General features: G+C 38.8%; 3 protein-coding genes across 3 annotated transcripts; all 3 read left to right on the top strand.

Moving 5' to 3' along the window:
• The first annotated feature begins 9,723 nt into the window (after positions 1-9,723).
• LOC138881287 (uncharacterized) lies at positions 9,724-12,185 on the top strand. Its single transcript, XM_070161503.1, has 5 exons — positions 9,724-10,051; positions 10,535-10,846; positions 10,942-11,122; positions 11,252-11,325; positions 11,671-12,185. Exons 1-5 carry the CDS (start codon positions 9,724-9,726, stop codon positions 12,183-12,185), a joined length of 1,410 nt encoding a protein of 469 aa, XP_070017604.1.
• Positions 12,186-12,317: 132 nt separating this feature from the next.
• On the top strand, positions 12,318-12,743 carry LOC138881286 (uncharacterized). The gene has a single exon (XM_070161502.1). The coding sequence runs from the start codon at positions 12,318-12,320 to the stop codon at positions 12,741-12,743; it is 426 nt and encodes a 141-aa protein (XP_070017603.1).
• A 621-nt stretch (positions 12,744-13,364) lies between these two features.
• LOC138881285 (uncharacterized) lies at positions 13,365-13,754 on the top strand. The gene has a single exon (XM_070161501.1). It carries the CDS (start codon positions 13,365-13,367, stop codon positions 13,752-13,754), a length of 390 nt encoding a protein of 129 aa, XP_070017602.1.
• Positions 13,755-20,884: the final 7,130 nt, after the last annotated feature.

Below are 20,884 nucleotides of genomic sequence, written 5' to 3'. Positions count from 1 at the left end.
TGAGGAAACTGAGACTGACCCTGGCGACCTGAATGACCACCTCAGAAACTCTGAAGCGGCGGTGCACTGATGGGAGCTGGTGGTGCACTGTAAGGCTGCTAATAAGAATAATGCATCTAAGAACCACGACCAGCTGAAGTACCATGAGAGACCTGGAGAGTTGACTGAAAGGGCCTAGAAGGATGACCTCTACCATATGAATCTCTACCTCCAGACGAGGTACTACTGAATCTGCCAGAATGACGGGGTCTCTTATTTGACCCATGACCACCTCCCTACGACAGAACCATCTTAACTCTATGGGCCACATTGGCCGCCTCCTAAAAAGTGATCTCACTCCCAGCCTCCCTAGCGATCTGAAGACGAATCGGCTGGATAAGATTGTCGATGAACCTCCTAACCCTCTCTCTCTGTAGGAAGTATGATAAGAGCATGGCGAGATAAGTCGATGAACCTAGTCTCATACTGGGTAACCATCATGGAACCCTGCTGGAGGCGCTCAAATTGCCTCCGATAGGCCTCTCTCTAAGTAATGGGGAGAAAATTCTCCAGAAACAACACTGTAAACTGCTCCCAAGTCAAAGATGGTGAACCGGATGGTCTAGCTAAACAATAATCCCTCCACCAAGTCTTGGCGGATCCAGACATGCAAAATGTAGCAAAATCAACCCCATTGATCTCAACAATACCCATGTTCCTGAGAACCTCGTGGCAACTGTCTAGAAAATCCTGGGGATCCTTAGTAGATGCACCGCTGAATGTAGAAGTGAAGAGCTTGGTGAACCTATCCAGCCTCCACAGAGCATCGGCAGACATAGCCGTTCCATCGCCGGCCTGAGCTACTACACTCGGCTGAACTGTTCCAACTAGTTGAACCGTTGGAGTCTGAATCTGGGGAGCTACCTGCTCCGAAGTGTGAGTAGCAAGAGTCTGAGCCCCTCCTCCAGCCTGAGAGATGGCTGGTGCTACAAGAAGCAAACCTTTTCGGGTGACACTCTCCATGAGGCCCACTAATCAGACAAGAGCATCCTGAAGGACTGGGGTAGCAATAAACCCCTCTGGGACCTGAGCTGGGCCCATCGGAGTTGCTGGGGCCCGAACCTCGTCATCAAAGTCAACCTGAGGCTCCGCTACTGGGGCTGAGCTCTACCCTACCTCGGCCTCTGGCACGGCCTCGGCCTCTCCCCCCGTGGGAGCTACTGCTGGGGGCTCGGGCTGCTGAGCGGTAGATGATGGAGCGCGTGTTCTCGCCATCTACGAAAGAACAGAGTAGAAGTTCAATTAGCATTGAGAAACAAAACCGCATGACGAGAAAGAACAAATGTGAGATTTTTCTAACTCTATAGCCTCTGGGGATAAATACAAATATCTCCATACCGATCCCTCAGACTCTACTGAGCTTGTCTGTGAATTGTGAGACCTATGTAACCTAGTGCTCTAATACCAACTTGTCATGACCCGGATTTCCCACCCTCGGGAGTCGTGATGGCGCCTACTCATAGAAGCTAGGCAAGCTATGAACTTAGAAATCATTAACTACTTTATTTTAAAACTTCTTACCAATTAGATTAACATGGAAATAAGCAGTTAAATAACAGCGGAACATGAGATTTAAGCGGAAATCTTAAATAAGTATAAAACCAGAATGTTTCGAAAGTCAATACATGCCTCTACCCAGAACCTGGTGTCACAACAAACACGGACTATTAAGAGTACTAAATACAACCGTTTGAAAGGAATATAACACTGTTTGTCTCGAATACTTGAGATAACAGAATATATAATAAGATAGAGGAGACATCGGGCCTGCGAACGCCTGCAAAGCTACCTCGGTGTCTCGGTGGACTGAAGGCTGGCTCCCGAGCTATTACTGCTGACCAAAGGCTACTCCGGTATCTGCACAGAGTAAAGAGTGTAGTATCAGCACAACCGACCCCATGTGCTGGTAAGTGCCTGGCCTAACCCCAGTGAGGCAGTGACGAGGCTAGGACCAGACACCAGATAAACCTGTGCAGTTATATAATATACAGCAGAAATATAAATAGGTAACAACAGTTTTAAAGGAAGGGGGAAACATGCTTCGGGGAAACATACCAATTCTATCAGAAACTTAATAAAGTATGAAAGAACACTCGATGTCTACAATCAATATGATAATAATACTGTTGCGGTGTGCAACCCGATCCAATATAATATCTGTTGCGACGTGCAACCCAATCCACATATATAACTATTGCGGCGTGCAACCCGATCCACATATATAGCTGTTGCGGCATGCAACCCGATCCACATATATAGCTATTGCGGTGTGCAACCCGATCCACATATATAGCTGTTGCGGCGTGCAACCCGATCCACATATATAACTGTTGTGGCGTGCAACCCGATCCATATATATAACTGTTGCGGCGTGCAACCCGAACCAATATAATATCTGTTGCGGCGTGCAACCCGATCTAATATAATATCTGTTGCGGCGTGCAACCCGATCCACACATACAGTCAACAATAATTATAATTAACCGTCCCGGCAAGGGAGAAACAGCCATAACTAAGCTATAACTCAATTAGTTTCAGCATCTAACTACCTCAGCTATAACTAAACTTGTTACAACACCTAACACGAAGAATTATCAACCTAAACGTCCGTAATATCCATTAAGGACACAATGCAAGGGAAGCTCAACTCAACAATAGCCTGGCAAGGGGTAACATAATGGTCCCTTCTCTTTCTCACTTTTACTTCACAATTCACTTCACAACTCGAGACAATGCTCTAGAGTTTCGATTATCACTATACTTTACAATTCGTTCGACAATTGGAGCTCACGCTCCTCAATGTTCATAGGTCACAACTATGAGATCCCATGTGTTTTTTTCTCTTCTCTTACGTAATATACGTAACGTGGCGTGGTTATATTAGGTATATACGATTGGGTATAGCACATTGGGAGAATAAGACTGAAAATGTTTGGTAGTATCAAGGAACTAACTAAAGCTTTAGGTCAAAGGAATCCCTTAAACAAAGGTTTGTGGTTAAAGAAATGGCTCGGGTAGCACCCCGCGCGTTCGGAAGGTTTAAGTTAACTTGCACCTGTGGGATAAGACTAAGAGTGTCTAATATGATAAGATTAGTATATTATGAGGTATTATAATATCAAACGGGTCACATGTTAAGTTTTGGAGTCAAGCAAGTTGCGAAATAAAGGTCGGCAAAGGTCATCGTAAATTTCTCTAATAATTATTCTAAACTTTGGGTTAAATTTATTAGATATTTTATCCAAATATATAATGAGTTATGGGACCCACAACCTATCAAATTGAATATCTACAAGTCTGGTTTGCAACAAAAAAAACTTCACATCAAACGGACATTGGAGTAAAAAGTTATGAATGTTTTACCCCGGACTGTCCAGGCTGAAACCGGGTCACGAACCGAGTCGGGTCAAACAAGTGGTGTAAGTCGGAAAATTCGACTTGTAAGACCCCAAAACATTTCATTTTCGTTCCAAAACAGTGAGGGAGCTGAATAGACAGTTCCATGGTGTTCTTGAGTGATTAAGGTACGTTTTTAACGAATTCTACCGTTAAAGTTTACCCCGTGCCTAGAAACTCAATCTCTACGCTTTGCAATCGTTTCCCCCTTCTATTAGCTGTGTTTGGAGCTATTTGTGGAAGATAAGAATTTGTTGTTCTTGCTGGTTCTTCAGGTTTTATACTTGATTTTCCAAGGTAATCATCTTGGGACTCTTTTATGACCGTTTTTACAAAGTTCTACGAACGTTTCGTCAAGTTAAGGCCATATGGAAAATCTGCCGATTTAAACTCAATTATGAACTGTTTATGTGCGTATAAGTTGCATATATAGTTTTTGCGAAGCTTAGGACATAAGGAACAACTTTCGTGAAGTAACTACAAGCATTCGGACGTTCGTTGGGAAGGTATGTTAAGGCTAAGCTCCATCCTTCCTTTTTGCACGAATTCTTGGAAATTCCTAGGACGTCAAATGTGATATTTTACTATTCTATTGCTAGAAAGACCTTCTGTGAAAGACATTGGGATCGTAGCTGAAGTATTTTCATGATGCTATTAGGTTGATATTCCACTCGTTCGGTTAATTAGGGTATTCGACATCTATATATGTCATTTTGTCGATTTTCTTATCCATATGTTTATATATATGAATTCTTACTCGTCTTTGGGTTGTGTGACTAAACAAAATAAAGGCATGTAGTATTTACGATCAATCCTTCTTCCTTGTTAAAGTATATTTTAAATCTCTAAAGTGACACATCGATTTCCAAAAATCTCAAATATAAATTTTACGTTTAAACTATTAAAACACTTGATTTTTGATATACTTTCCTTTACTAATTATCAAGAAATCAGGTATAAGGATTAAGTGAAGCACCTTAAGCTTTTTATGAACATCTTTAGAGTTAAGTTATCTTTCTAAAAGTCGAGTTAAGTTTTCAAGCTTATTTATTCAAAGAAAACATATGAGGTTCCACGAGACAATTGTATGCGATACGAAGGTGATTATGAGATCATGAGGATAAGAGTACCTATGAGCCAAGATTGGCTAAGTTCTTGTTATGGCCTATTATGTGCATTCAAAGTTCATATCATACATGGCATATTATGCATGGACTTCGAGCTATAATCGGAGGTAAGGGGCCTATTTGCCCGAAAAACTATATATATTGTACAGATGGCCACAGGTTGGCAATGCGTGACTACCGTCGTGATGGAGGTTTCTAAGGGGAAAGAATTCGAGAACGTTTCTTATCGTTTTACTCTAAGAAATGCGGGGAATATCTGTATACGGATAAAATCGGAGAGCCCGATTTTATGATCATTACGTCTTTTCGTGGCTTCACCTCTAAGGCCCAGGGGTACTGTTTGAGGTGTTGACCTCGAGGTTTCTTTATGCCCGACCTCGGGGCAAATTAAATTGATGGTTATCATGGATAAACAGGAAGTTCCCTAGGCACGTGGTCAAAGCTGACTACACCTACAAGAATAGTACCAATCTGTACCAGACTGCTAAATAGTTGTACCAGCTACATTTCTTTGTAATAAATACACATGTACTATGTTGGGATTTCCCCTCATATATAAAGGGGGCCCTTGTTATTTTTTGTAGACATGACAAGATACTAAATACACCATTCAATACAAGAGTAAGAACATTCTCTGCTCCCTAAGTTAAACACATTCTCCATTGATTCTATTACTTACATTTATTGCTTACAATTATTGTGTTCCATTAATTGTTCTTCATTTATTGCTCTTTATTGACCATAAATAGCTTATATCAAAGCTTTTAGAACTGTTAGACCTTCATAGGTTGTCCACAGCTTAGTATCTAGCTCGACCTCGAGGCCCCGCAGGATCTGGCTCAAGGCCCCGATTCTCAACCACTCGGTTTGCTTAAACATACCATTTTCAAGTTTCTATCTCATTTTCTAGTCTCACACTTAGCATCTACTGCTTAACAACTAGCATAAAAATAAATCATGTATTTTTAGAACCACAAAATCAAATCTAATTATAATTACCATTTTCAATGTAAACACATATAAATGTCGTGTCATGCATAGGTATAGGTGTACATAACATCATAAAGCCTCTAAGGGCATCCCATCATATCGTCTCGGCCACTATGGGAAACATCATCAACATATACCAACTAATCAGGTTGTGGTGCGTATATAATGCCGTAACCTTTTTCCATATCCCATATATATATATATACATATAAATACATGTGTATAACAACATCTGGTCATGGTTCGATGTATATGTATAAATGCATAAAAATATGTTAATAACCTCAATATTCCTTTCGGATAAACTTTATCAACTGCGTATTATTTTGAGACCCATGAACAGAAGATATAATAATATGTCACATGGGGAATCAAGAACATAGAGACCCCTAGTATTTCTATGAATAGAGTAGTTTATGAAAGTTGTGCATTTGCTCGTTTCTTTTGTATCATTTGGATCATGCCAAAAAGAAAGGAGGGATAGTCTTAACATACATGGAGTAGGGAAATCCATATGATATTATTGGAAAAGGTCGCACCATACTCCTTTAAAACGGCAAAATTTTTGCGTTGCTATGGTGCTAATAATTCCTGTTGAAATTGTTTGGTTGCAAGAAGTTTTGAACTTGTAGGAATTAATAACGTTATGTAGGAATTTTGTACGAATCAGCAACTTTCAACGAAACTTATTTTCTTTAATTCGTGTACCTTTTATCCTTCATGGCACTTTATTATCACTTGTTTTAAATAGTATAAATACGTTAACCTCAAGATAACCTCATCCCCGCGTCTACACCGATGAAATAAAGATGAAACTTTAGCGTACGAAAACGCGAGATGTAACATCCTTCCCCCCTTAGAAACATTCGTCCTCGAATGTTCAACTCCTTGGGATCTATATAAATTTGGTAGAGTCGACTTTGTAACAATGCTACTACCAATTCTTCTTGTAGAAACTCAATAATTCATTGCCACATAGGACCATCATCATCCATAACGACAATGGCCTTACACGACCAATGACAATAACTATCACAAGAATCCATACACGTACCTTAAGGTTGTGATGTCTCAGTGGGACCCTTCTCTGGAGGACAAAATAAGTAGGGATATTTAGACTTCATGTCTTCCTCGGTCTCCCAAGTCATTTCTTCCACATTGTTGTTTCTTTAGAGTACTTACATCGAAGCTATGTCATTAGTTCTCAATCTCTGAACTTGTCTGTCTAATATAGCAATGGGAGTTTCTTCATATGCTAGCTGCTCTGTGACCTGAACGTTGTCAACTAACACGATTCTGGAAGGATCTCCGATACGTTTATGGAACATAGATACATGAAAGACTGGATGTACAGATTCCAAGTCCGAAGGCAAGTCTAACTCATATGCTACCTGGCCTACCTTGTGTATGATCCTATATGGTCCAATGTACCAAGGGCTAAGTTTTCCTTTCTTTCAAAACCTCATAACACCTTTCATCGGTGATACCTTTAGGAATACCCAATCGTCAACCTGAAACTCTAAGTCTCGTCGTCGATTATCCGCATAAGACTTCTGATGGCTTTGAGCTGCTAATAGCCTTTCCTGTATAAGCTTAGTTTTCTCGATTGCCTCTTGTACCAATTCTGGTCTTACTAACGTAGTTTCCCTAATATTGAACCACCCTATAGGCGACCTGCACTTCCATCCATAAAGAGCTTCGTATGGAGCCATCTGAATCCTGGAATGGTAGCTATTATTATATGCGAACTCAATAAGCGGCATATGATCATCCTAGCTACCTTTGAAGTCTATCACACAAGCTCGTAACATATCCTTAAGTGTTTGAATAGTACGCTTAACCTATCCGTCTGTTTGGGGATGAAATGTTGTACTAAGACTTACCTGAGTCCCCAATCCTTTTTTTTGGAAGGACCTCCAGAAGTTAGCTGATTGAGCTCCTCTATATGAGATAATAAATACAAGGACACCATACAGTTGTACTATCTCTTTAATATAAAGTCTTGCATAATCTTTTGCAAAATATGTAGTCCTAACGGGCAGAAAATGGGTTGATTTTGTAAGCCTATCAACAATCATCCATATAGAATCAAACTTATGCTGGGTACGAGGTAAGCCTACGATGACATCCATATTGATTACTTCCCATTTTCAAGTCAGAATCTCCATAGACTGCAATAATCTACCGAGTTTTCATGATACATCTTTGTTGCTCTTGGATGGATAGAATAACGAGAATAATGAGTTTCTCCCATAACCTACCGACGTAGCCCTGCAATATTAGGGATACATAATCATCCTCGATATATGAGGACCCCATTTTCCGTGATCTCAACGGTGCCTTCTCTTTCTCAAGGGTGGTATCCTTATAATGAACTAACACCGGATCTTCGTACTAGCATTCCTTCACTTCAATTACTAAAGAGGATGTTCTCGTATCTTGAATAGTAATTCCAATATCACATAAGTCCAGTAATCACCGGTTAGCTACTGGGAGAGACCGTCATTGCTAGCATTTGGTTGGGTATGTCATGCATTTGCATCAATATATATGTATTCACGACATACGCTTACACGAGCATACTATGCATAATTGGTTACTATGAGGTCGGATGTCGGTCATGGAGGCTATAAGAGTTTCAGTGTCAGGTGGTTTCACTATTATTTTTTTACATCAGCTATGTATGATTCTACTTTCTGCCTTACATACCAGTACATTTTTATTCGTACTGATGTCCCGTTGCCTGGGGACACTGCATTTTTGTTTCATGCGTGTAGGTCCAAGTAGGGACTCTGATCGACCCCTCCGCTAGGATTTTGGGGTTCAGCTGTGAGTTGGTAAGCTCCACCTCTTCCTGGAGCTTTCATAGGATAGTTACTTTTGTGTACAGTTTGGGTATAGCCGGGGCCTTGTTCCGACAGTGCTTATGACACTCTTAGAGGCTATTGTGGACACAGTATTCTGGGTTTCTTTTTGTAGCTTTCAGTCTCTAGCCCATAGGCTTGGCATGTATATATATGTGTGTAGGCATGTATGTCTCCAATCGCGACCTCGTCGGCCAGCTAGTACTTTATTATTTTGGCTCGTCTACCTTTGTTTATATGGCTTATTATTATTCAGGTCATGACCTTAATGGTCCAGGCTTAGTATTTCAGATGTTGTGCTGCCGGATCTGTTGGGCCCCCAGTTTAGTTAGCTAGTCTGTTTAGTGGATAACTCGATCAAATACAGTATCGAGTGCCAGTCGTGCCTCCCCTAGTTGGGGCGTGACAAACTTGGTATCAGAGTAGGTCATGTCCCAGGGAGTCCACAAGCCGTGTCTAGTAGAGTCTTGCTTATGGGTGTGTTGTGCACCACACTTATAATCAGGAGGCTATGAGGCATTTAGGAATGGTTATGTTTCTTTCAATTAATAGATCGTGATATAGAGCGAAGTTATAAGAACATATGAAATCTAAATCGTGCTTTGTGTTTCTTATCTTACAGGCTACCTACGCTTAGGAGATGGTACAGCGAGAGATAGGTATGAATCCGGGGGAAGGTACCAGTCGTTCCCCACCGGGTCAGAGGGATAGATTTCCCTTAGAGGCACACAGTGAGTCTCTAGTACCCCTAGTCTCAGCTTTCCCAGCACTTGTTGGAGCCCAGGGAAAAGTAGTAGCCTCAGCCTCACCAGTTATATTAGTACCTGAGGCAGCCCGAGACACAGGACCTCTAGCTCCTGTTGTTCCGCCATCAGAGATTGGGGAGCAGGGGATGAGGGAGGTAGTTCAGTTGCTGACTAGGATGGTTTCTATTCATGAGCGACAGCTAGATCGGGAGCAGATGCCCGAAGAGATCGGACAGGAAGCTCGACGGTACGAGAGTTTCTTCACTTATCCCCTCCATTATTTACAGGATCCAGTTCCACTAAAGATCCCCAGGACTTTGTAGACCAAATGTATAGAGTATTGAGGGTGATGCATGCCTCCGTCACTGAGGCTGTGGAGTTAGCTTCTTTTCGACTACGTGATGTAGCCGTCCTATGGTATGAGGCATGGGAGAGATCTAGAGTACCTGATGCTCTGCCAGCAAAGTGGGAGGACTTCTCTGAGGCTTTTTAGCCCATTATTTGCCATGGGAGGTTCGGGAGGCCTGTCTTAACCAGTTTCTTAACCTAAAGCAGGGGGATATGAGTGTGAGGGATTATAGCCATAACGTTAATTCTTTGGCGAGGTATACACCAGATATTGTACGTACCATGAGGGCTAGAGTTCATCATTATGTGTATGGTTTGGGGGATCATCTGATTAGAGACTGTAGGGTAGCATCCCTATCGGATGATGTAGATATTTCCCGTATACAGGCTTTCGCTCAGACTACAGAGGACCTTTCCCGTCGGATTCGTGATACTCGCATGGATAAGGAGCAGAGTAAGAGGGCTCGTACTATGGGGTCTTATAGGGAGCCACGGGGTGATTTCAAGCCCCCACTCCATCGATATCCACCTCGATCAGCAGGTAGTTTCCCACCACAGATGCAGGGCCAGCGGTTTGATTGTTATATTCAGTCAGGACCGGGGTAGAGCTCAGGCCAGCCTGAGAGTTGTCGACAGGAGCGTTCTGCACAAATGAGACAGCTTATTCCTCCATGTACTCAGTGCAGTAAGCTGCACGCCGGGCAGTGTAGACAGGGTTCGAGTGCATGTTATCATTGTGGGCAGACAAGACATTTTATTAACCGGCGCCCGGGGTTAGGCAGAGGTGCACCAGCTCAGCCTTCAGGATTCACAGTAGCCTCTTTGCCCTCAATCCGTGCTCCCCGACCAGGTCCACAGTCTACTTAGGGACGTGGTAGGGGAAGAGGTAGAGGAGACCCCTCGGGTTCTAGTGGTGGCCAGAACCGCTTTTATGCACTCACAGGCCGACATGATTCACAGGCATCCCCAGATGTTGTCACAGGTATATTGACAATCCATTCTCATGCCATTTATGCATTGATAGATCCCAGCTCTACATTTTCATATATTACTCCATTTATTGCTGGTAAGCTTGACATGAGATCTGAGTTGTTGCCACAGCCAGTTGAGGTGTCTACACCAGTTGGAGACTTTATTGTTGCTAATCATGTCTATCGAGGTTGTACAGTGTTAATTAATGACCGTCCAACTTCTGTTGATTTAGTGGAATTGGTTATGCTAGACTTCGATGTCATTATGGGTATGGATTGGTTGGTAGCTTGTTATGCTAATATTGATTGTTGTGCAAAGTTGGTCCGATTTCATTTTCCGGGTGAGCCTGTCCTTGAATGGAAAGGTAATGCAGCCACGCCCAAAGGTAAGTTTATTTCATACCTTAGGGCTCGGAAGTTTTTTGCTAACGACTGTATATACCATCTGGTTCATGTCAAGATATAGATAAGGAGCCAGCGACTCTTCAATCGGTTCCTATTGTGAATAAATTCCCGACGGTATTCCTTGACGAGCTTCCAGGAATTCTCGCCGAAAGGGAAATCGATTTCGCTATAGATTTGCTTCCTGATACGCAACCTATATCCATTCCTCCCTCCAGAATGGCTCCTGCAGAGATAAGGTAATTGAAGGAACAACTGAAGGACTTGCTCGATAAAGGCTTTATTAGGACAAGTACATCCCCATGGGGTGCTCCGGTGCTCTTTGTTCGAAAGAAAGATGGCTTCTTACAGATGTTTATTGACTGCAGGCAACTAAATAAAGTCACTATCAAGAATAAGTATCCTCTTCCACGGATTGATGACTTGTTCGACCAGTTACAAGGTGCCAAATGCTTTTCAAAGATCGACTTGCGATCCGGTTATCATTAGCTACGAGTCAGGGATATTGATATCCCAAAAACAGCATTTAGGACGAGGTATGGCCATTTTGAATTCCTTGTCATGTCTTTTGGGCTTACAAATGCCCCAGCAGCCTTTATGGATCTTATGAACTGGGTATTCAAACCATTCTTGGATGAATTTGTGATTGTGTTTATTGATGATATCTTGATATATTCACGATCGGAAACCGAGCATGCGGATCATTTGCTAGCTGTATTGCGGACTCTCCAGGACTACAGGTTATATGCTAAATTCTCTAAATGTGAATTTTTGCTAACTTCTGTAGCTTTTCTTGGTCATATTATTACCAGCGATGGTATCAAGGTTGATGGCCAAAAGATTGAAGCTGTGATGACTTGGCCGAGGCCCTTGAATCCGACAGAGGTTCATAGCTTTTTAGGCTTGGCAGGGTATTACCGAAGGATTGTGGAAGGATTTTCCTCTATTTATGCACCATTGACGAAGCTGCCACATAAGGGAGCTAAGTTTCAGTGGACTGAGGCATGTGAACAAAGTTTTCAGGAGCTAAAGAAAAGGCTTACGATGGCACCTGTCTTGACTCTTCCCGATGGCACCGAGGGTTATGTTTTCTATTGTGATGCCTCGAGAATTGGCCTAGGTTGTGTTATTATGCAGTATGGTAAGGTTATCGCGTACGCCTCCAGACAGTTGCGGAAACATGAACAAAACTATCCTACGCACGATCTTGAGTTAGCCGCAGTTGTCTTCGCCCTAAAGATTTGGCGGCATTATCTATATGGGGTTCATATTGATTCTTTCACCGACCACCAGAGCCTTTAGTATTTATTTAAATAGAGGGAGTTGAACCTACGACAAAGAAGATGGCTAGAATTACTAAAGGACTATGATGTTGATATTTTATATCATCCCGGCAAAGCTAATATTGTTGTTGATGCTCTTGGCCGGAAGTCCATGGGCAGTCTAAGCCATGTTAAAGTTGATAAGGTCAAGATGACCAAATATCTATGCCAGCTAGCTAGTTTGCAGGTGCGTTTGGTAGATGTAGAAGATGGATGCATTCTCGTTCAGAATACGGCAAAATCTTCGTTTGTTACTGAAGTGAAAGAGCAACAACATGAGGATCCTGAGCTTATAAAACTGAGGGAAAGTATTTCACAGCAGAGACAACCTTTATTTGAGCTAACTGGAGATGGAGTCCTTAGATACCAGGGCCGCTTATGTGTACCGACAGTCGGAGAGATCCGCGCCAAGATTCTTTCGGAGGCCCGTTATTCTAGATATGCAGTTCATCCCGGAGAGACAAAGATGTATCGGGACCTTCGACAGATCTATTGGTGGAATGGAATGAAAAAAGATATCGCGAAGATGGTAGCCTAATGTCCTAACTGCCAGCAAGTTAAAACCGAACATTAGAGGCTTGGAGGCCTAACTCAGAGTATTGAACTTCCATTATGGAAATGGGACATGATAAATATGGACTTCATTACCGGTTTGCCTTTCACTCCATGGAGGTATGATTCTATTTGGGTAATTATTGATAGGCTTACAAAATCTGCTCATTTTCTGCCAGTCAGGATGACATATTCAGCCGAGGATTATGCCAAGCTTTACATTTGGGAGATTGTGCGCCTTCACGGGGTACCATTATCTATTATCTCTGATTGAGGGGCTCAATTTACAACACATTTTTGGAAATCTTTTCAGAAGGGTCTAGGCATGCAGGTAAATCTTAGCACAACTTTTCATCTGCAAACTGATGGACAGGCAAAGCGTACTATTCAGACAGTTGAGGATATGTTACGTGCTTGCGTGCTAGATTTTAAAAGAAGTTGGGATGATCATCTACCTCTTATTGAGTTCTCTTATAATAACAGCTTCCAAGCTAGTATTCAAATGGTCCCTTACGAAGCACTATACGGGCGGAAGTGTAGGTCACCGATCGGTTGGTTCGAGGTCGGGGAAGCAGAGTTGCTAGGTCCTAATTTAGTCTAGCAAGCAATGGAAAAGGTAAAACTTATTAGAGACCGGCTGCGTATAGCACAAAGTCGGCAGAAGTTTTATGCAGATGTTCGACAACGAGACTTAGAGTTTGATGTAGAAGATTGGGTTTTCCTGAAAGTATCGCCTATGAAGGGCGTCATGCGATTTGGAAAGAAGGGGAAGCTCAGCCCCAGGTATGTTGGACCGTGTAAGATTGTTCGGAGGATTGGTAGGATGGCGTACGAGCTTGATTTGCCTTCAGAATTGGGAGCAGTCCATCCTGTGTTTCATGTATCTATGTTGCGGAAGTGCATTGGAGATCCTTCACGTATTACGCCCATTGAGGATATTCACATTGCTGAAGACTTATCTTACGCAGAGGTACCAATAGCTATTTTAGATCGGTAGGTAAGAAAGCTTCAAACTAAAGAAGTGGCTTCCGTGAAAGTGTTATGGCGAAATAACAACATCGAGGAAATGACCTGGGAAGCTGAGGAGGAAATGAGGAAGAAGTACCCCTACCTATTTACGACTTAAGGTGATTCGCATTTAAATAATTGGCAATTATTTCTTTACAACACTTAATTGGATTTTTAAATGACAAGAAGGTGCAATTTAAATTTCTTATTGCGAGATAGCTATACGAAGCCTAGTAGTTGGAATATTCAGAATTTGATTTATGCTTTGCAAATGTAACAAATATAGCCTCACAAATAACGTATTAGCAGGAAAAAAATAAAACCTAGGAATTGATTTGACCCATTTGCGGACGAATGTTCTTAAGGGAGGGAGACTGTGAGACCCCATGTGTTTTTTTCTCTTCTCTTACGTAATATACGTAACGTGGCGTGGTTATATTAGGTATATACGATTGGGTATAGCACATTGGGAGAATAAGACTGAAAATGTGTGGTAATATCAAGGAACTAACTAAAGCTTTAGGTCAAAGGAATCCCTTAAACAAAGGTTCGTGGTTAAAGAAATGGCTCGGGTAGCACCCCGCGCGTTCGGAAGGTTTAAACTTGCACCTGTGGGATAAGACTAAGAGTGTCTAATATGCTAAGAATAGTTTATTGTGAGGTATTATAATATCACACGCATCACATGTTAAGTTTTGGAGTCAAGCAAGTTGCGAAATAAAGGTCGGCAAAGGTTATCGTAAATTTCTCTAATAATTTTTCTAAACTTTAGGTCAAATGTATCAGATCATTTCTCCCAATATATAATAATTTATGAGACTCACAACCTATCAAATTGAAGGTCTACAAGTCTAGTTCGCAACCAAAAAAACCTCACATCAAACGGACATTGGAGTAAAAGGTTATGACTGTTTTACCCCGGACTGTCCAGGCTGAAACCGGGTCACGAATCGAGTCGGGTCAAACAAGTGGTATAAGTCGGAAAATCCGACTTGTAAGACCCCAAAATATTTCATTTTCGTCCTAAAATAGTGAGGGAGCTGAAAGAGGGTTCCATGGTGTTCTTGAGTGATTAAGGTACGTTTTTAACAATTTCTACCGTTAAAGTTTGTCCTCGTGCCTAGAAACTCAATCTCTACACTTTGCAATCATTTCCCCCTTCTATTAGCTGTGTTTGGAGCTATTTTTGGAAGATAAGAATTTGTTGTTCTTGCTGGTTCTCCAGGATTTATACTTGATTTTCCAAGGTAATCATCTTGGGACTCTTTTATGATCGTTTTTACAAAGTTCTACGGACGTTTCGTCAAGTTAGGGCCATATGGCAAATCTGCCAATTTAAACTCAATTATGAACTGTTTATAGGCGCATATAAGCTGCATATATATAGTGTTTGTGAAGCTTAGGATGTAAGAAACAACTTTCGTGAAGTAACTACAAGCATTCAGACGTTCGTTGGGAAGGTATGTTAAGGCTAAGCTCCGTCCTTCCTTTTTGCACGAATTCTTGGAAATTCCTAGGACGTCAAATGTGATATTTTAATATTCTATTGCTAGAAAGACCTTCTGTAAAAGGCATTAGGATCGTAGCTGAAGTATTTTCATGATGCTATTAGGTTGATATTCCACTCGTTCGGTTAATTAGGGTATTCGACATCTATATATGTCATTTTGTCGGTTTTCTTATCCATATGTTTATATATATGAATTCTTACTCGTCTTTGGGTTGTATGACTAAACAAAATAAAGACAAGTAGTATTTACGATCAGTCATTCTTTCTTGTTAAAGTATATTTTAAAATCTCTAATGTGACACATCGATTTCCAAAAATCTCAAATATAAATTTTACGTTTAAACTATTAAAACACTTGATTTTTGATATATTTTCCTTTACTAATTATCAAGAAATCAGGTATAAGGACTAAGTGAAGCACCTTAAGCTTTTTATGAACATCTTTAGAGTTAAGTTATCTTTCTAAAAGTCGAGTTAAGCTTTCAAGCTTATTTATTCAAAGAAAACATATGAGGTTCCACGAGACAATTGTATGCGATACGAAGGTGATTATGAGATCATGAGGATAAAAGTACCTATGAGCCAAGATTGGCTAAGTTCTTGTTATGGCCTATTATGTGCATTCAAAGTTCATATCATGCATGGCATATTATGCATGGACTTCGAGCTATAATCGGATATAAGGGGCCTATTTGCCCGAAAAACTATATATATTGTATAGATGGCCACAGGTTGGCAATATGATACCGGTTAGCTACCGGGAGAGACCTCCATTGCTAGCATTTGGTTGGGTATGTCATGCATTTGCATCAATATATATGTATTCACGACATACGCTTACACGAGCATACCATGCATAATTGGTTACTATGAGGTCGGATGTCGGTCATGGAGGCTATAAGAGTTTCAGTGTCAGGTGGTTTCACTATTATTTTTTTTACATCAGCTATGTATGATTCTACTTTATGCCTTACATACCAGTACATTTTTATTCGTACTGATGTCCCGTTGCCTGGGGACACTGCATTTTTGTTTCATGCGTGCAGGTCTAGGTAGGGACTCTGATCGACCCCTCCGCTAGGATTTCGGGGTTCAACCGTGAGTTGGTAAGCTCCACCTCTTCCTGGAGCTTTCATAGGATGGTTACTTTTGTGTACAGTTTGGGTATAATCGGGGCCTTGTTCCGACAGTGCTTATGACACTCTTAGAGGCTATTGTGGACACAGTATTATGGGTTTCTTTTTGTAGCTTTCAGTCTCCAGCCCATAGGCTTGACATGTATATATATGTGTGTAGGCAAGTATGTCTCCAATCGCGGCCTCGTCGGCCAGCTAGTACTTTATTATTTTGGCTCGTCTACCTTTGTTTATATGACTTATTGTTATTCAGGTCATGACCTTAATGGTCTAGGCTTAGTATTTCAGATGTTGTGCTGCCCGATCTGTTGGGCCCCCAGTTTAGTTAGCTAGTATGTTTAGTGGATAACTGGATCGAATACAGTATCGAGTGCCAGTCGTGCCTCCCCTAGTTTGGGGCGTGACAACAACTTTTTCCACAACTTTACACAACAAATAAAAATCATCACCAAGGCATGAATAATACAACGAGATCATGAAAATCACAAGATAAGACTCACGGTCATGCTTGACACCAACGCATAGATACTCGACACCATGCATATACGTCGTACTCGACAGGAAACAATTAGCAAATAGGACACAACTCCTAATCCCTCAAGCTAAGTTGAGAAAATATTAGTCTTTTTTCATGCAGTGTTTCTTATTTATATCTAACAATTATCTATAATTATCTAGAAGGTTTAAATTTTAAGGCTATTTACACATAATTAAAATAACTCAAATATCTAACATGGTTAGTGTCAAATATCAAAATGGTGTCATACTGGGAAAAACAATTCGGGCTAAAGAATTATTTAAATTTTTAGATAGCTGACTAAAATGAATTTTGAATTAAAGATAATATTTCCACTTAAATCATTAGAGAAATAATTATTATTGTAAAGTAAAGTTTTAGAAACTGAAAAAATAAGATATCAACACACCAAATAAAAGTTCAAGTAGTAGTAAAAGAGCCAAGTCGTATCCAAACAGTCCTTCATAGTCTCAACCTTTGATTGTTTTGCCATAAATATGAGTTATTTTTTTGCTTCCTAACTATTTTTAGGATCCAATGACACCGACAAGAATGGTACCAAAAAAGAAAATATAATTATAACTAGGAGATTTGAGAAATGGTTAATCTTTTTCATGTAGTATTTCTTAATTAATATCCAATGATTATCTATTTTTATTGAGAAGGTTTAAATTTTAAGGTTATTTACATATAATCCAAATAACTCAAATATTTGATGTGATTAGTGTCCGCGCATCCGCGCGGGTGCTAATACTAGTTTTGCTTAATAAAAAGAGATCCAACTCTCTAGATTCAACAATAAAGCACAAATGAAAATTTATAAGGCCAGCTAAATTTCTTTTTATAGAATCATAATGCTTCTTTATTCTCTTTAGTTTAGCTCATCAAATATATGAATGCATAGAGGAAACACATGAACTTAATTGTCTAATAAAAAATCCACCATGGTTAAACTAAAGTATGTCATATAATAGATAAATTATCAATGCAAAGCAAATTAAAACAAAGAAAAGAAAAAAATAGACGTCTTTCATTCCTTTCTGTAGCATTATTTATACAAGTGTATTGTTATGCATTTGAAATTTAAATACTCTTTGCCATATAATATTATTCCAAATATGAAAATATAAATCAAGAATAGCTATACAATTTCCCAACAGATATTTTTTCCAATTATTAATTTGATGTTCCTTGTCAAAAAAGATACCTATAGTAATTATATTGTACACAAATCAGGCTAGATACATCAAAGCTTGTACTACTCTTTATTGTGATATTTATTTTCCAAATAAAGAATTATTATTTAAACTCAAAGGAATGTGTAAGCTACAAAATTAAAATTTTGATTGATTCTTTGTCAAAAAAAAGAGACATACCATAATTGAATTATACACAAAAGTTTAACTAAAGATACACAATAATTATATTGTACACAAATAAGATCAGATACAAAGCTTGTACTAAATAAATAATTATTGTTGCAAATAAAAAAGAATATGTAATATACTAAACGTATATTTCAATTGATTCCTTGTAAAAAAAGAAAAAGAGATCTACCATGATTGAATTATACACAAAAGACTAACTGAATTATACTATTCTATATTAATTTAGAATATAAATCTATGAGTGGATCAATATATAGATATAGATACAAAATTACACATAAATATAAATATTGACATATAGATTAGATTTATCTAAGATCTATTTAGATCATGTATAAGATTCATTCAACTACTTCCATTAATTATGTTTCTATTTATAATTCATAATTATTAATGTTGTTTTAAAATTGCCAAGTGGCTTCATTTTAGCTTGCCACTTGGCTTAATCTCATGCTTCACAACTCTCCTTTTAATATAATATAGATTCTGGACAATGGAAACAAAATTAAAGGGCTAATGTAAAAAAGACTCGCAAGGAAGAGATGGGGATTTTTTTTTTACACCCTATGTCAATGGGGTTAATAGATCACCATTCAATCCATGTCTTCTTTCCTTGCCCGATAATCGATATAACCCGATTTGTATCCAATTTGTAAATAATCAGTTTGTTTTTTCTATGTCCATTGATTTCTGTTAATATCTACGTATACTCTATTCTCCTCAGATCTCATTTATGAAATTTTATTGGGTTGATGTTGTTGTGCTTTTTCTATGTCCTCTCTTTTTTCTCTCTCTAACCCACAAAAATATGGGGGGACGGAGGGGGGAGGGGGGAGGGGGGAATCTAAAAAAGCAGCAAATTCATCCTTGTCTTTGCATTCGGATTAAGAGGAATTTCCATTGTTGAAATTGTGAGACCTATTGATTGTTATTTGACAAACTCTATTTATTGTTGTGTTTGAACCTCAAATCGCGGTTAGCTATTGATAAGGATATGATTTACTCTAAAAGATAATTACCTAATCTAATAAGATATATATTAAAGTTCTTTCTTCCAGTTATTTTAAGATATCATTCTTTCCGAATGGAAGAAACTTTGACTCCAACAAGTGAATTACTAAGTGGGCTTTTGGACATAAGAATTGTAAATTTTCAAAAAAGAAGTGATTTTTTTACCAAGCAAAAATGGTATTTGAAAATTAGAGTATGTTTGGATATGAATATAATTTTGAGTTGTTTTTGAATTTTTGTGAGTGATCTGAGTGAAAATTTGAAAAACTATTTTTTCGAGTTTTTCAAATTTTTAAAAAATTTCAAAATTCATCTTCAAGTGAAAATATGAAATTTTATGGCCTTTTTAAAAAAAATAAAAAAAAATGCTAAACTCATTCTGACTAATTCAAGTAGCATCATATGATGGTTGATTCTTTTATCAGACAAGGTATATGTGTGATTTGTGAATCACTAGCTAGCTAACGAAGTTGTGATCTTAATTAGCAATATGCACATAGCATTCTTGAAACTTAATACTATATGAGAATTCGAACTTATGAAAATTCGTTGAACAAGTTGACTACCTTGATTTGGCACATAATAAAAAATTGGATGGACTTAAAATAGGTCACCAAAGAACGATGGCATTCGATCCCCCCCACCCCCCACCCCCCCACACACACAACCAACACAAAATTTAAAGATCTAATTTTTTGTTTATCTAAGTGGGCGTTTGGACATAAGAATTGTAAAATTTCAAAATAGGGTGAATTTTTTTTTTAAGTGAAAATGATATTTGAAATTTAGAGTTGTGTTTGGAAATGAATATAATTTTGGGTTATTTTTGAAGTTTTGTGAGTGATTTGAATATTTTTTTTGAAAAATAGCCTTTTGGAGTTTTTCAAATTTTCAAAAAATAAAGTGAAATTTTTTGGAAGAAAGGGAAAATTTTCTTTTGTCCAAATGGGCTCAGAATCAACAGATAAAGAATCAACTTAGATTAATTTTCATAAATGCCAAATTTTTCTATAAATTAAAGAATTACTATCAAGTAGGGGTGTACATAGGCCGGGTTAGTTCGGATTTTACAATTACCAAACCAAATCAATTGTGCCGGGTTATTAAATCTAAAGACCAAACCAAACCAATAAAGCTCAGGTTTTTCAATCTCGGTTTTTCTCGGGTTTTCGGGTTATTCAGATTTTTTCGGGTTTTTTCCCCGGTAAAATCTTCGTAGAACAAAACATATAACGTATGCTCAAAATATTTCTTTAATCCTAGTAAGATACAACTATATAAAGTATTTTCCAAGAAAATAATACAAAATATGAGATGTATCATGGCATTATCCTAAAATATTCAACAATAAAGACAATAAAATTATGTAATATAAATATTGTTAATTAAAAAGCCATAATAAAAATAAACATAATCTAAAAGTACTAAGTCATGCTAAAATAAATAGACTAATAAGAGAGTATTAATTACATAACTAAATGCTAAAGAAAAATAAAATAGGTTATGCATTTTTATCTAAATTAGTGCAAAACAAAAAATAAATATTCAATACATTCC

This window comes from Nicotiana sylvestris, chromosome 11 (genome assembly GCF_000393655.2).
Source record: "Nicotiana sylvestris chromosome 11, ASM39365v2, whole genome shotgun sequence".
In the NCBI taxonomy this organism is placed as follows: Eukaryota; Viridiplantae; Streptophyta; class Magnoliopsida; order Solanales; family Solanaceae; genus Nicotiana; species Nicotiana sylvestris.
Note: the sequence above shows the minus strand (reverse complement) of the source record. Positions and strands in the feature narration are given on the sequence as shown.